At 42.2% G+C, this 13,449-nt stretch overlaps 1 protein-coding gene across 6 annotated transcripts in view; it reads left to right on the plus strand.

Annotated features, from left to right (window-relative positions):
• The window catches only part of Specc1 (sperm antigen with calponin homology and coiled-coil domains 1), a 273,961-nt gene that overhangs the window by 119,296 nt on the left and 141,216 nt on the right, over nt 1–13,449 (plus strand). For 2 of the 6 annotated variants that reach the window (XM_006246503.5, XM_039085967.2), the window contains exon 1: nt 5,748–6,097. The exons of the other annotated variants lie outside the window; for them this stretch is intronic. In XM_006246503.5, the coding sequence (XP_006246565.2) occupies nt 6,058–6,097 (40 nt within the window). In that variant the 5' untranslated portion in view covers nt 5,748–6,057. Of the gene's footprint in view, nt 1–5,747; nt 6,098–13,449 lie in introns of those variants that run through there. 6 annotated transcript variants of the gene reach the window in all.

Below are 13,449 nucleotides of genomic sequence, written 5' to 3' on the forward strand. Positions count from 1 at the left end.
CACTAGGTATTTTTTCCACATTTTCTTTATCCAGTGATAGATACTCATTCCTTGGCTGCTGTCAGTAAAGTTAGAAACATGTAGTGCAGATATCTCTTCAGGACATCAATTTCAGTTACTTCACATACCAGGAAATGAGATTGTGGGTCACGAGGCAATTTGAATCTTTTGCTTTTGATGGACCGCCATACCGTAAAGCGGCTATACCAACTACAACTCCATCAGCAATGCATATGGTTCTCTTTGCTCTGTATTCTCATCTGTGATTTATTAGACAGCATTGTCCTTTTGGTAATGACAGTATCCTCATGGATATAGTTATGCCTCACAGTTTTAATTTGCATCTTCCTGGTGATTAGAGATTTGGACATTCTGTCAAATGTCAGTTGGCTCTTCATCTCACTTAAGAAACACCTGTTCAGGTCCATCACCCATTTTCAAAGAGAGAAGCTCCATCGTGCTTGGTGGTGCACACCTTTAATGCCCACAGAGGCAGGCAGATCTCTGCCTGTCTACACTATAACCTCCAGGACAGTCAGGGTAAACACAGTGAGACCTTGTCTCAAAAACATAAATAATAAAATTATAGATTGATTTTTGTCTGCTCATTTTAATAACAGAAATGTTATGGGCAGCAGAGCCTTTTTTTTTTTTAATAAAACTGTTTTACCATTAGCTCAGGATAGCCTTAAATATACCACAGTCCTCTTGTGACATTCTCCCAACTACTGAGATTACTAGTGTAACCACCCTGGAATAGTTTCAAATAATTCTTTGATGCTTTGAGGGTCAAACAACTCTTTCACAGGGGTCACACATCAGATATCCTGCTTTTCAGATATTTGCATTACAATTCAGAACAGTAGCAAAATGTCATTTATGAAGTAGCAACAAAAATGTTTACGGTTGGGAGTTGCCAGCCACAACAGCATTGAACTGTATTCAAGGGTCTTAGCATTAGGAAGGTTGAGAACCACTGTTTTAGAGATTCAATTCTCATGACAGCTTTTGTTTGAGGAATTAATGCTTTAGTCACATTGTGAGTAAAGAAATTATTACCCTGTGAGGCTAATCTTGGTTGACAGTTTGGCATACCCAAGAAGAGGGAGCCTCAAAGAACTGCCCCCATAAGATTGGCCTGTGGACCTGTCTGTGAGGCATTTTCTTGATTGCCACTTCATATAAGGGGACATAGTCTATCAAATGTGGGTGGTGCACCTGTAGGTAGGCGGGCCTGGGCTGTATAAATAAGGTGGGATGTGAGCTTGGGAGCACGCCAAGCAAGCTGTGTCCCTCAGTGATTTCTGCTTCGGATCTTGGTTGACTCCCCTCACCAATGGACTGTGATCTGGAAGGGTCAGTCCAATAAACCCCCTTTCCCTAAGTTGCTTTTGTTCACTGTTGTAACACAGCAACAGAGGAACAAACTAGGATGTAACTGAATTCCTATGTATTAGGTATTGGTGATGCCAAGGTGATCATTGCTTCTTAGAGAGTGATTCCAGACTCACAGGAAAAGGTGATTAACCTAGGGTAAGGATATGGGAAATGTAAGCACTTACAAAGTCCCAGAGTCCAGTGAAAGAAGATACTGAGTTCTGTCAAGGAGATGCTTGCATAAGACTTTAGAAGGTGCCAGTAGTGCCTAGTCTATAAATAAAATTGTAACATAACCAAACATCACTCATGGAGTGGATCAAATGATAAGGATTAATTTCCTACAAGACTTAGAGGCTCTGAGGTCACAGTTCCAGTTCTGATGAGGATTCTTTTCTTTTCTTTCTTTTTCTTTTCTTTTCTTTTTTTTTTTTTTTTTTTGGTTCTTTTTTTTTTTCGGAGCTGGGGACCGAACCCAGGGCCTTGCGCTTCCTAGGTAAGTGCTCTACCACTGAGCTAAATCCCCAGCCCCGAGGATTCTTTTCTTAAATAAGGTTACCTTCTTACTATGTCTGTTCATGACAGTGATGTCTTTCTCCTTCTAAAGCTACTAGTAAGAGGAGGGTCCCACCCTTAAGGCTTCATTGAACAAGTTCCTTTGGGGTGAGCACAATTTGATTCATAGCAGACGGCTTGGTGTCTGTAAACACAGAGGCTTAAGATACACAGGCTGGATGTTTAGGACTGCAACTGGCCTTGTAATTGCTGGAATATAAAGTAGAAACCATACCACACGTTTGAAAGATGATGCTAGAGTTGTAGGCGTGGAATTGAAGTCCTAGACTTTAGAAGGATCTCTGTGCCATGCCTATGAATAGGGGCCCTATCTTTAATAGAGAGGGGAGTCACTGGAAGCTTTTAAACATAGACAGCATAAAGTCAGACTTGCATTTTAAAAATTTATTAGTTTTTTATTTTTAAAATTAGATTAATAATTTATCATATGAAGGGCTATTTTGCCCACTTGTATGTATACCATGTGTGTCCTTGGTTCCTGCAGAGGTCAAAAGAAGGCCTTGGATCTGTAGGACTGGAGTTGTGGATGGTTGTGAGTGCTGGGAATCAAGCCCAGATCCTCTTCAAGAGCAGTAAGTGCTCTCTACTGCTGACACACCTCTCCAGCCCTCGAAAAATTTAAAAGTTGGAAGGAAGAGCAATTTGAGCTGCAAAGCCAATGCAGTCACCCTTGAAAGCAATGAAGGCCTACATTGAACAGAAGATAGTAATGCCAAGAGTGGGGTAAAAGCTAGACCATGTTAAGAACATGAAATACAGAACTGACTAAACGCTTTAGATGTGGGAGTTGAGAGACTCATAAGAGGCTAGGTTGAGCTGTGATCTGGTGTTCATAAAGAGGTTTGGTAATGGCGTGCTTGGCGTTTTACAGAATTAATAAAGTGACTCATCCATTTCTAGACTCTTTGGATAAGCTTAGGACTACTCTGTAAACAGAAGCTATGTCACTCTTAAAAATCTTTTTTTTTTTTTTTTTTTTTTTGGAGCTGGGGACCGAACCCAGGACCTTGCGCTTGCTAGGCAAGTGCTCTACCACTGAGCTAAATCCCCAACCCTTAAAAATCTTTACAGACTCAGGATTGTCTCTCATTAGAGAATTATTTAGGGGAAGTTGATCTTTTTTGGATCCATTCTTTAAAAAAAAAAAAAACGAATAGGGAGTTTGAACATGATTCTGTGTGGATTTTTGTTCCAGCATCGTCTTGTATAGTTTATTTCTCTAGACCATTTATCTTAAAGCTCTGGGAGGTTTTGTAGATTACAAAAATGTATGTGACACTTGTCTGACAAAATAGTGTTGAAAAAATCAGTTCATGGTATTACCACTAAAAATAAGTACTGTTATCTTGTAGAAACAGTAAACAACAATACAAGCAAGGGATGATTTACATATGGCAGAGTCTATATGTTCCTTCATTTATTCATGCTCTCAAGAGACATAGTTTGGTGGGAGGACAATGATTAGCATACAGTGCCTGCCACCCTGGATGGGACTATGGCAGTTTCAGTTACCTACAGATAAAATGTGAAGTAGAAGATTCCAGAAACTAATGGTCGATAAGCTTTCAGCTTGCAGTATCATTAGTAGCCTGCACAGTGAAGTCTCATGCCATACAGCTTCAGAATGTGAATCATCCCTCTGTTGAGAAGGCCCGTGTTAAATACACTGCCTTCCTGTTGGTCAGGTAGCAGCTCTCTTCCTCATCATACACATCCCCTGCCACAGTACTGCAATGCCATGTTCAAGTAACCCTTCTTTTAATAACGGCCTGAAAGCCCAGCAGTAGTGACACTGGTAATATAAATATGCCAAACGGGTATCATAGAGTGTTCCCCTTAAATAAAAAGGTGAACATTCTCAAGGACAGGGAAAAAAGGTCACACGGTACACTTGTAAAATATTGCCAGCCTCTAACTGTGCCCGCTTTATAAATAAAGTTTTATCAGAAGTGTACTGGAAGTGTGTGTGCTGGAAGAAATAGAGTATACATAGGACTGAGTACTATCTGCAGTTTCAGGCATTCACTAGGAGTTTCAAACGTCTCTCCTATGGTATCCCAATAGTGCTACTGTGCCCAGTGACCAGGCATGTCCTAGAAAGCCGTAAATAGAGGAGTGTATCTGCTGGTCTGGGTGTGATGAGAGCAGCTTCTCTGAATAGGAGGACTTTCAAGCCCAGGTCCAGGAGGTGAGTCATAGGGTCTATGCAAAATGAGTGTCTGGGGGAAGTCTGTTCCAGGACAAAGAAGCAGGAAGTACAAGACCACGGGGTAGTAGGGATCCGGTGAGTCTGGCCTCACGGCGGCTTTTACAAAATAGTCATTCTACATGACAGGATTTGCTTGATGTGAGAGGAATTGAAGTTGCTGACCTGAGTCACTGGAAGAAGGAAATTTTAAATTAGGGAGTTAAAGAAAGCACAAGAGACACATACATGTCTTTGGAAGAGAATCTAGACATTTCGTTTTGTTTTGGTAAAACCGGGTTGCATCTTAGGCCTTAAGAGCATTTGTCAAGAGATGGTGTGGAGAAGGCAATGAACTCACAAAAGCCTGCAGTTCAGAAGAGGGGGTTGGGCTGGACATACACTGATAGTATTTACAGACCACTGTACCGGTGAACTCATAGTACTGTGGCCTACACAAGATCAAGCCAGTCAGCATTCTAGCTTGGAGGGTGAAGGGCTGGTTCCCCAACTGAGAAAAAAGCTCTAGACAGGTGATGGCTTCAAGAGGAAGAAGAGTCATTTTCCCTAAGGGTGTGGCCCTTAAAGAAATGCTACAGTGGATGGACCACACCTAGAAGTATATGGGCAATATAAATTGGACTTGAAGGATTATTTTAAAAAAAGGACAAAAGAACAGTAGGAGGGAATACAGAGGGGCGGAGGAGTTGGTTGGAGGAGTTGGGGATGAGTATGATCAAAATACACTGAATGAAATTCTCAGAAAATTAATAAAAATAATAAACAACCAGTGTTCCCCAGAATGGGTAGTGCAGGCCTTTAATCATAGCCCTGGGGAGGCAGAAGCAAGCAGATCTCTGAGTTTGAGGGTAGCCTGGTTTATATAGAGAGTTTCAGGACAGCCGGGGTACATACAGAGACTCTGTCTCAAAACAACAACAACAGCAACAACTACCAACCAAACAACAAAGCAGTGCTTAGTGAGGCGGGGGAAAGAGCCTGTCATGCTCTTCGTGATTTTACTATTCTTCAGTATTGACGTTGTAAGATTTAGTTAGGTCTGGCAATTTCAACTGTAAGATGAAGGATGGACAGAGTCATTTCCATAAAACCATTTCTGACAACCACAGTTTCTGCTTCTGATTGGCGTGCACAGTATTATAAGCATTGGATCGTGGGCAGGACTCTGCCAGCTTGGTTTTTGCCTCGTTGAGAGTTGTTTGTTCCACATTCATTCATTCATTCGCCCTGTTTAAAAATATTAATTAAATGTCTGCCCTGTGTCAACGCTAGGTTTTTCTTGTCCAGAGAGATCTGATTTCTCATGTGCAAGACTTCATCTTTCCCATGGCACTTGGCTTCAGTGTTCCACAGTGGGGTTTTTCCAGCCTACCTTGTCCAGCTGTAGTTCTCAGCGTGGGCGGGTAGAGGAGGCCTGAAGTCGGTCATCTGACAAAGGGCCTGGAGAGGCTCTTTGGACACTCGGAACGGTATGCAGATGAGGGGGCGGGCCTCACTTGACAGACAGCAGGAATTGAGGCGAGAGGGCCGCAGGATGCAGATGAGAGGGGCGGGCCCCTACAGGCAGGCTTTGAGGAGCTCAGGGGGCGAGCCTCGTCTGACGGACTACAGGAGCTGAGCGGGGCGGGGCAAGGCAGTCAGGCGGGATGTAGATAAAGGGGGCGGGTAGTGAGGATTTCCCAGGGGGCGTGGTGAATGAAGATGAGGGGGCGGGGCTCGCCTGCGGGCGCGAGGAGCGGCTCTCTGGCCGCGGGGAACTGGAAAGCGCTCGGCTCTTTCTTTGACTGGAGTGGACCAGCGGACGCTACCGCCTCACCAGCGAGAGCGGGCGCGCGCTGCGGCACGGCAGCCACTCGGTCCGAGGCCGGCCAGCTGGCGGCCATCGGAATCTGCCGAACATGGGCAACCACTCAGCGAAGCTGGAGGAACCCGAGACAGGTCTGTGGGGTGCGGGTCGCGCCCCCTCACCGCTGCGCCCTTCCCCCACGGCGGCCCGCCTCGCAGGGGCTCGAGGCAAGGTGAACTTCCCGGGCCGTGAGTCTCCGCTTTGGAATGCGCTAATGGGGTTGTGAAATTACCTGTGCTCGCTGGGCGGCCGGCCGGGGCGGGGCAAGCGCTGCAGGCGGCGGGCTGGCCGGGGTCCTCCCTCGGCCGCCAGTCCCACCTCAAAAGCTAGGAGGGCATCTGAGATGAAAAGTGTGACTTGGCAGTGCTTTTCTGGTTCTTTGTCCATTTCGCAGTGTGTCATTTGCAGAGCACACACTTTCTGGAGTCCCACAGAAGGTGGCGACCTGTCAGCTGATTTGTTACTCATGCTCAGACCTAGGACTAGATTGTGATTGTTCCTGACCCCAAATAATCTGTACCTACTCTAGGATGCCAGAAACTTCTCGGTTTATCAACTTTTTATTTGCTTGGAAACGAAGCGAGCTCTGTGGGGAGTGAGCTGGGTTCCAGTTTTCATCTTCTGGTTGCTCTGACTGGACAGGTTTAGATGCTGACCACCACCGGTGTATTCAAAACAACACCATTGTCACGTGAATTAAATGGTATTTAATTTAGCTGCAAAAATGGCATCCTGGCCTGTTGGAAAGATTGGTTGGCAGGTGACCAGTCAGAACTATTAAAATTTTTTTCAAAGTAGTAGTGATTTTTTTCAGACCAAGCCTTTTTTATTATCTAAAATATGCATCCCATTTGTTTAGCTTCTGACTTTGCCTGTGCATTCAATACTATTCCATCTTCTGCTCTTTAAGAAGGAACACACTCACTTTGTGCACATGGAACCTCCTTAGGCCCGGATAACCCGTTGACTGTTTTACACTTAGGTCTCACAACAGGAACCTTTCTGCCAGGTCCACAATTTCTGTGCTGATTTTGGTGCTATTCTGACCTTACCAGGGGTTCAAAATAGCTAAGTCTTGTCAGAGGCAGTATTGTAGGAAAACCCAAGTAGATGTGTCAAACATTCTGAGTGCCTCTAAGCAGCACCCCTGGAGAAGGAAAAGCAATCAAAGTAGTAGTAATTTTAAAGTGTTTAACTTGGAAGGCAGTTAGGCTCCCTCCTGTACCACCGAGGCCGAAGCTTTTAACTTGAGGACAGTATTGAGGCTCTGAGGTGAAGTGGCCTTTCCACTGACTTATGCTTTGAATCTGGAGCAGTGCTGCATGTATAACCCAAGTTATCTTAATCCTCATCCACATCCCCGCATTCACACCCTAGCGCCCTTGAGTCTGGACTGCTGCCATTGCCTTCCTGACGCTTGTGGTACATTGGCCTGTTAGACCAGCCATTACCCAAAACTCTGACAGCCACACTGGAATCTTAGGGGTAAAGAAAGAAAAATCTTAGGGGTGAGTTACTGTGTAGTGCACACAGCAGTTATCTGAGCTTGTTTGTACAGAATAACCAGCGAACGTAAAATAAGAATAATCTATTGTTTATGCTACTGAGAAAAGTTTGCATGAGCTGGCTTATTGATAAACTAGGTAAAGGGCATGTAAACTTTTTTTTTTCTTTTTTTTTTGGAGCTGGGGACTGAACCCAGGGCCTTGTGCTTCCTAGGCAAGCGCTCTACCACTGAGCTAAATCCCCAACCTCTAATCCCCAACCCCTAAGGGCACGTAAACTTTAAAAAACACTTGCCAGTCCAAAAGAATTGTGAGAGACTGTTCATTTTTTTACTTAAAAAGTTAGAAGGAGACTGTCACTTTTGTTGATCAGTTGTTTGGTATTCCAGTTTCCAAATGCCCCTAACATTTTAAAGCTTTCTAAATGACTGAAAAGATCAAAAGATATGTGTATGCCCGTGGCTTATTTTATCTTAATATTCATGTGGCTCTGGTGGACCTCAGGGCTTTCTTGGCACATGCTAAGCACATGCTCTACCAATGCGCCCTATCCCTAGCCCTTTGTTGTGGGTTTTCAGAGTGAGTATAATTTCAGAATGGGAATGAATGTATCCTGACTTGCTGCAAGTAAAGAGACTTGATTGGAAATCCTGGTAAAGGATTTAAATATTGAACTCTGGGTTGAAAGGATGGATGAGTATGATTCTAAGAATGCCTTCATGAAGTGCTGTGAAATCTCATCTTACCAGTGAGATTCTAGAAAGTAGAGTTCTTCTGTCCAGGATGAATGTGCAATTGTTGGTGCATTGAACAAGTACTTCTGCAAAGATGAGGGTAGTGGTTAGACGGACTAGGAGGCCAGAAGAGGCAAGAATACCTAAGTCTGAATCATGAAGTTCCTCTACTGTGTTAATTGTATCCTTTGGGAGCTGACACACAGGAATGCATGAGGTTTATTACAGGAAGTAAGACCAAAGAAAGAGGAAGCAGAATTGATGAGGGCAAACCCTCTGATCGTGAATGCAGTTACAGGAGAGCGTCAAAGTCATGCCGATCTGATGAAGTCTTGGCCTATAGATGGGTTATATAGCAAAGCTGACCACTGAAAGAAATTTTAATCTTTCTACCCACCAGTCCCCAGTCTTTCTGCTGTGGGTGGTCATTGGCTGAAAGCTGCTGTGGGGCTGGGGATGTACTTTTAAGGTCAAAAGCCAGGTGGAATCCTAGGATCCTGGGGGCATCTGAATGATGTGTTCTTTTTCAATTAGAGATTTTAGTGATGTCCCTTTAGGGCTATCTGGCAACAGTACCTCAGATGTTTGGACAAGGACGTTCTGTTTAAAGGGGAAACGAGGGTGAGATGGCTCAGTGGATAAAAGTGCTACATACCAAGGCTTACTAACTTTTGAATTCAATCCCCAGAATCCACATGGAGGAAGGAAAGAACTAGTTTATGCACTTTGTCTTCTGATCTCCTTTGCACTACACACAAGTAAACAAATAAATGTAATAAAGAGGAAATGAATGGTGTTTCTCCTCCTCTCAGATCCCTTCTGAGACTTGATAGGGCTGGTTGTATAGCCTGTTCTTCAGGTGATGCTCTTAACCCTTTTTGGAGGACCCAAGCTCTTAGTGGAAGCAAGGTTCTCCCATTACTGTGGTTTTCTGAGTTAGTTCATCGTGACTTTCTGCAATAGCAGGATGGTAAAGAAAAACGATCAGGTTAAAGACAGAAGTTCCATGTTTAAGGGCAGTTATAATTAAAAGAGAATGTGAAGGCTACATCTCTTACTTGCTACAGGGTCTAGTTAACAGCCCTTCAGTTTCTAGGCAGGTTGTCACAGCCTGTATACTGTTTAAAGGCATCTGGATAAGTCAGTGGACAAGCCTAGCCAGCTTCTAGATGTATTGACCCAGAGGGAAGGGTGAAATTTTATAATGCTGCTTAGAAAGTGAGCTGAGAACTTCAGATCCTGGCACTTGCTGCTTCTGGGTTTTTTTGCAGTGCTGAGGATCAAGCCTAGGGTTTTGTTTATGATAAGTACTACCAACTAAGCTCATCCCAGGCCCATCTATCTCATCATTCTGTCTGCATGCATGCATGCCTCCCTCCTTCCCTCCCTCCCTCCCTCTCTCCCTCCCTCCCTCCCTTCTTTCCTTCCAGGTCTCTCTATTTATTTAGATAGCCCAGCTGTCCTTGAACTCACCATGTAGACCAGTTTGGCCTTGAACACAACAGATATTTACCTGCTCTGCCTCCTTAATGCTGGGATTAAGCATGTGTACTACTGTGCCTGGTTCCATTTTAGTTCTTGATATAAGTCAAAGGCATTATGGTTATCTGTACAAGACTACAAAATATTTTTATCTTTACTGTTTTTGATTAACTTTCATGGTTCACCACTAATCCTTGCTGTGAAAGCAGAGGAACTAAATGCATTTTCACTGTCAGATCTCTCATGCCGCATCTGTAAGTCATATATAAATTGTTATTCCACTACATAACAATTCCAGACCAGCCAAGGCCACATAGTGATACCCTGCCTAAAAGAAAAAAATCTAAATACATTGTTAGTATCAAAACATATATGTTATTATATATACCATATACCTGTAAAAAATTATGCTTTTTATACTAAACTTTTTAATAAACTTGATATATTTTTGAAAACCTAAGGGGTAAAGTATGTGGTTGAGTGGAAGAGCATATGCTTGGAACTCATAGAGATCCACCTGTTTCTGTCTCCCTTTCTGCACAAGGGAGACTTGTACCATTTTTCCCTGCCTATCCTGGTCATCTCCCTCATTCACATCTGTGTCTCACTTGACTAATTTGTACTTCTTTTGCATTTACACTGTCCAGATATCTTCCCACCTAATTCCAAAGACCTTTGACTGGACACATGGCCCATTCTTTGTATATTTTCTATATCTTTAAGTCAGTATCTTTCTTCATAGTAAAGCAAATGCAGCTTTTTTATTTAGCCATAGTTCTCTCTTGACTTTATCTGAGTTATAAGGTCATTCTACTGAAATAATAGAAACAGTCAGTTAATGACACAGGGCATAAAATTCCTCAAATGAGAGGGGACACCTTTCATACTGGTAAGATCATAATCCCAACCTAGTACACTAAGTGACAAAACACTGGAAGAATTCAACCATGTGTCATACACAAGCCATTTTTCCAGAATGTTCACAGAATGGTTAATGTTGACCTGTTCTAAATACAGAAAGAAAGTATCATTAGAGTCGTTAAGGGAATTTTTACTTCCACCTTATGACCACAGTGTAATAAAACGATAAATAATAAAAGTTGAATTTTTAAAAACATTTGGGAATTTGACTCAATAGGAATTTAAAACTATTTTTACAGATCATTCAAGGAAATAATTGAAATACTGATGAAGTTACAAACAGTAGGCAGATCTATTCTTTAGGAAGGTTTTGTTATCAAGTAAAAAAGAGTGGAAATGAGTGAAGTCAGTGCTAGATGAGAAGGAGCAGAAACAGACTGCAGAGCAGGCTTGGACCTGTGTCCTAGCTAATGGGGAAGGCTGAGCAGGGAGGACTGCTTAGCCTGGGAATTGTAAGCCAGGCTGGACAACAGAAAAAAGACTCTTTTTTTGCTTTTCTCCGTCCTTAATATGGAGATGGATAGCACTTTGTGTTTGTTGAATACATGTGAAAGAACAGAAGAGAAAACAACTGAGTGGGGCAATGTAGAAGTGAGTCTTTATTAAAATAACAAAGTAGATAAAACTACAGCATGAGATTCATCCAGAATAAATACCCCCAGATTGACTTATAAGAACACATGGGAGCAGGGGTCAGTCAGTGACATGCTTACTGAGCAAGCACGAGAACCTGACTTTAGATTCCCAGCACCCAAACACAAAAGCTGGCTTCAGCAGCTTGTGCCTATAGTCCCAGCACCAGGGAAACATATCTATCTATCTATCTATCTATCTATTATCTATCTATCTATCTATCTATCTATCTATCTATCTATCTATCTATCTATCTATCCATCCATCCATCCATCCATCCATCCATCTATCTGGAAGGTCTCCGACTTGCTGGCCAGTCAGTGTAGCCAAATTCACAAGCTATAAGAAGAGACCCTGTCTCAAAAAGCAGTGTCCAAAGGGGAGATTATTTTTTCAAGCACAAGGTCACTTTGACCTTTGGCCTAAACACACACATGTACAACACACACAGCATTCACGTTATAAGGAATGTTGTTAAGATAGAGTAAAAACTAAAAATAGATTTCGATAAAATTAAGAAGTAGCAAAATCAATTTATAAAGACAAGAAACAGGCCTGGGAGTACAGCTCAGTGATAAAGTCACAGCATATGTGAGGTGCTGGTTAGATCTTTCTGAGAGAAGGGGGAAGTGAAAGAGATGGGAGAAGAGAAATTAAATATTAGGACAGACAATGAATCTTGAAGGATATCAAAATTTAAAATATCCTGAGCCCAGATGGTTTTATAGGTAAGTCTTTTTACTTGTGAGGAAGATGTAATTTTTCTATGCTATTTAGATAGTGTGGTACATTTCCTAAAGATGGTTGTCTTTCAGAGGAGGCAAGTAATGATTTGATATATATGTAAATTATTTCTTATTTGGCAATGAACAGAAAAATTATAATGGTCATCAAATCTATGTCTGATGTTTAAGTCCAGATCAGGCAAAAAAAAAAAAAAAAAAAAAAAAAAGGAACGAAAGAAAAGAGCTAATCTGTCTTTCCTGTTATGGACTCTTAATGCCCTGGAGCCATAAACTAAAATAAATTCTTTCTTCTTTAAATTAATTTTGGTCATGGTATTTTATCACAGCAGCAGAAAAGTAACTAATATATATTCTAACTCAAAGAAGAGTTTGAATTTTGCCTTTTAGATATGTAGTCTGGATATTTATATTTTCGGTTATAAGCCTAACCCTGTCTGGATATTTGTAATCCATTGAATTGTTTTACTCTTTCTTTGGAGATTTATTACTTTATGAATTGGAATATTTTGCCTACATGTATAAATATGTATACCACATGTGTATCTGGTGCACTTGGAAGTCAGAAGAGGACGTTGGAGCCCCTGGAACTGGAGTTACTAACATTTGTGAGCCACCATTTGGGTTCTGGGAAGTAAACCAGGTTCTTCTGTAAGAGCAATGAGCCAACTCTTCAGCCCCAAATTATATTACTTTAAGAACTTTTCCCCGTGGCTCTAGTTAAATCAGAGTGGTTTACACAGCACTGCTGATGCCTGTGAAAACGTGTGCAGGGCTCTGTGGATCCTCTTGAAGGCTACTATGACAGTGCTTCTCCCAGAGTACTCTCTAGCTAGTTCAGCCTCTTGTTGGTCTACTACCTCCCTATGGCCACCTTCCTACCTTCACATTCAACATCTACTTCCCAAGGAAGTTGAGTTCCCAGTTTCTCTGCATAGTCCTTTGGGTAGAACTCAAATGAATTCAGGGCAACTCTCTCTCATATTTCTAGGAGAAATATGAATTTTCAGGAAGTGGTAGGTTTAAGGTAGTTTTATGTCATTGGGAAAATGTTTAAAATGGGGTTTTAAACTGTTTTAATATTATGAATTTCATAAAAGCTTGTACACAGTAGGTTTTTCTTATTTCAGCACAAGTAATCTGCCCATGGTTCTCTCCTCCTTGTCAGAGAATGCCTGTTTCCCTGAGTTTTGGTAACTGCTGGTCATAGATGCTCCTTTGTCAGTAGTTTCCTCTGTTCAATTTCTTACTTAATCCTCTTACTTAAGAACAATGAGGGAGGGTGTGTGTTTTGAGACAGGGTCTCATTCTTGTATCCCTGGTAGTCTGTTCTTACTGTATAGACCAAGATGGCCTTGGGCAAACCTACTGCCTCAGCCTAGGATTATGGGCATTTACTGTAATGCCCAGCACAGTTAGTCCTTGT

The sequence above is a fragment of the Rattus norvegicus genome, chromosome 10 (genome assembly GCF_036323735.1).
Source record: "Rattus norvegicus strain BN/NHsdMcwi chromosome 10, GRCr8, whole genome shotgun sequence".
NCBI lineage: Eukaryota > Metazoa > Chordata > Mammalia > Rodentia > Muridae > Rattus > Rattus norvegicus.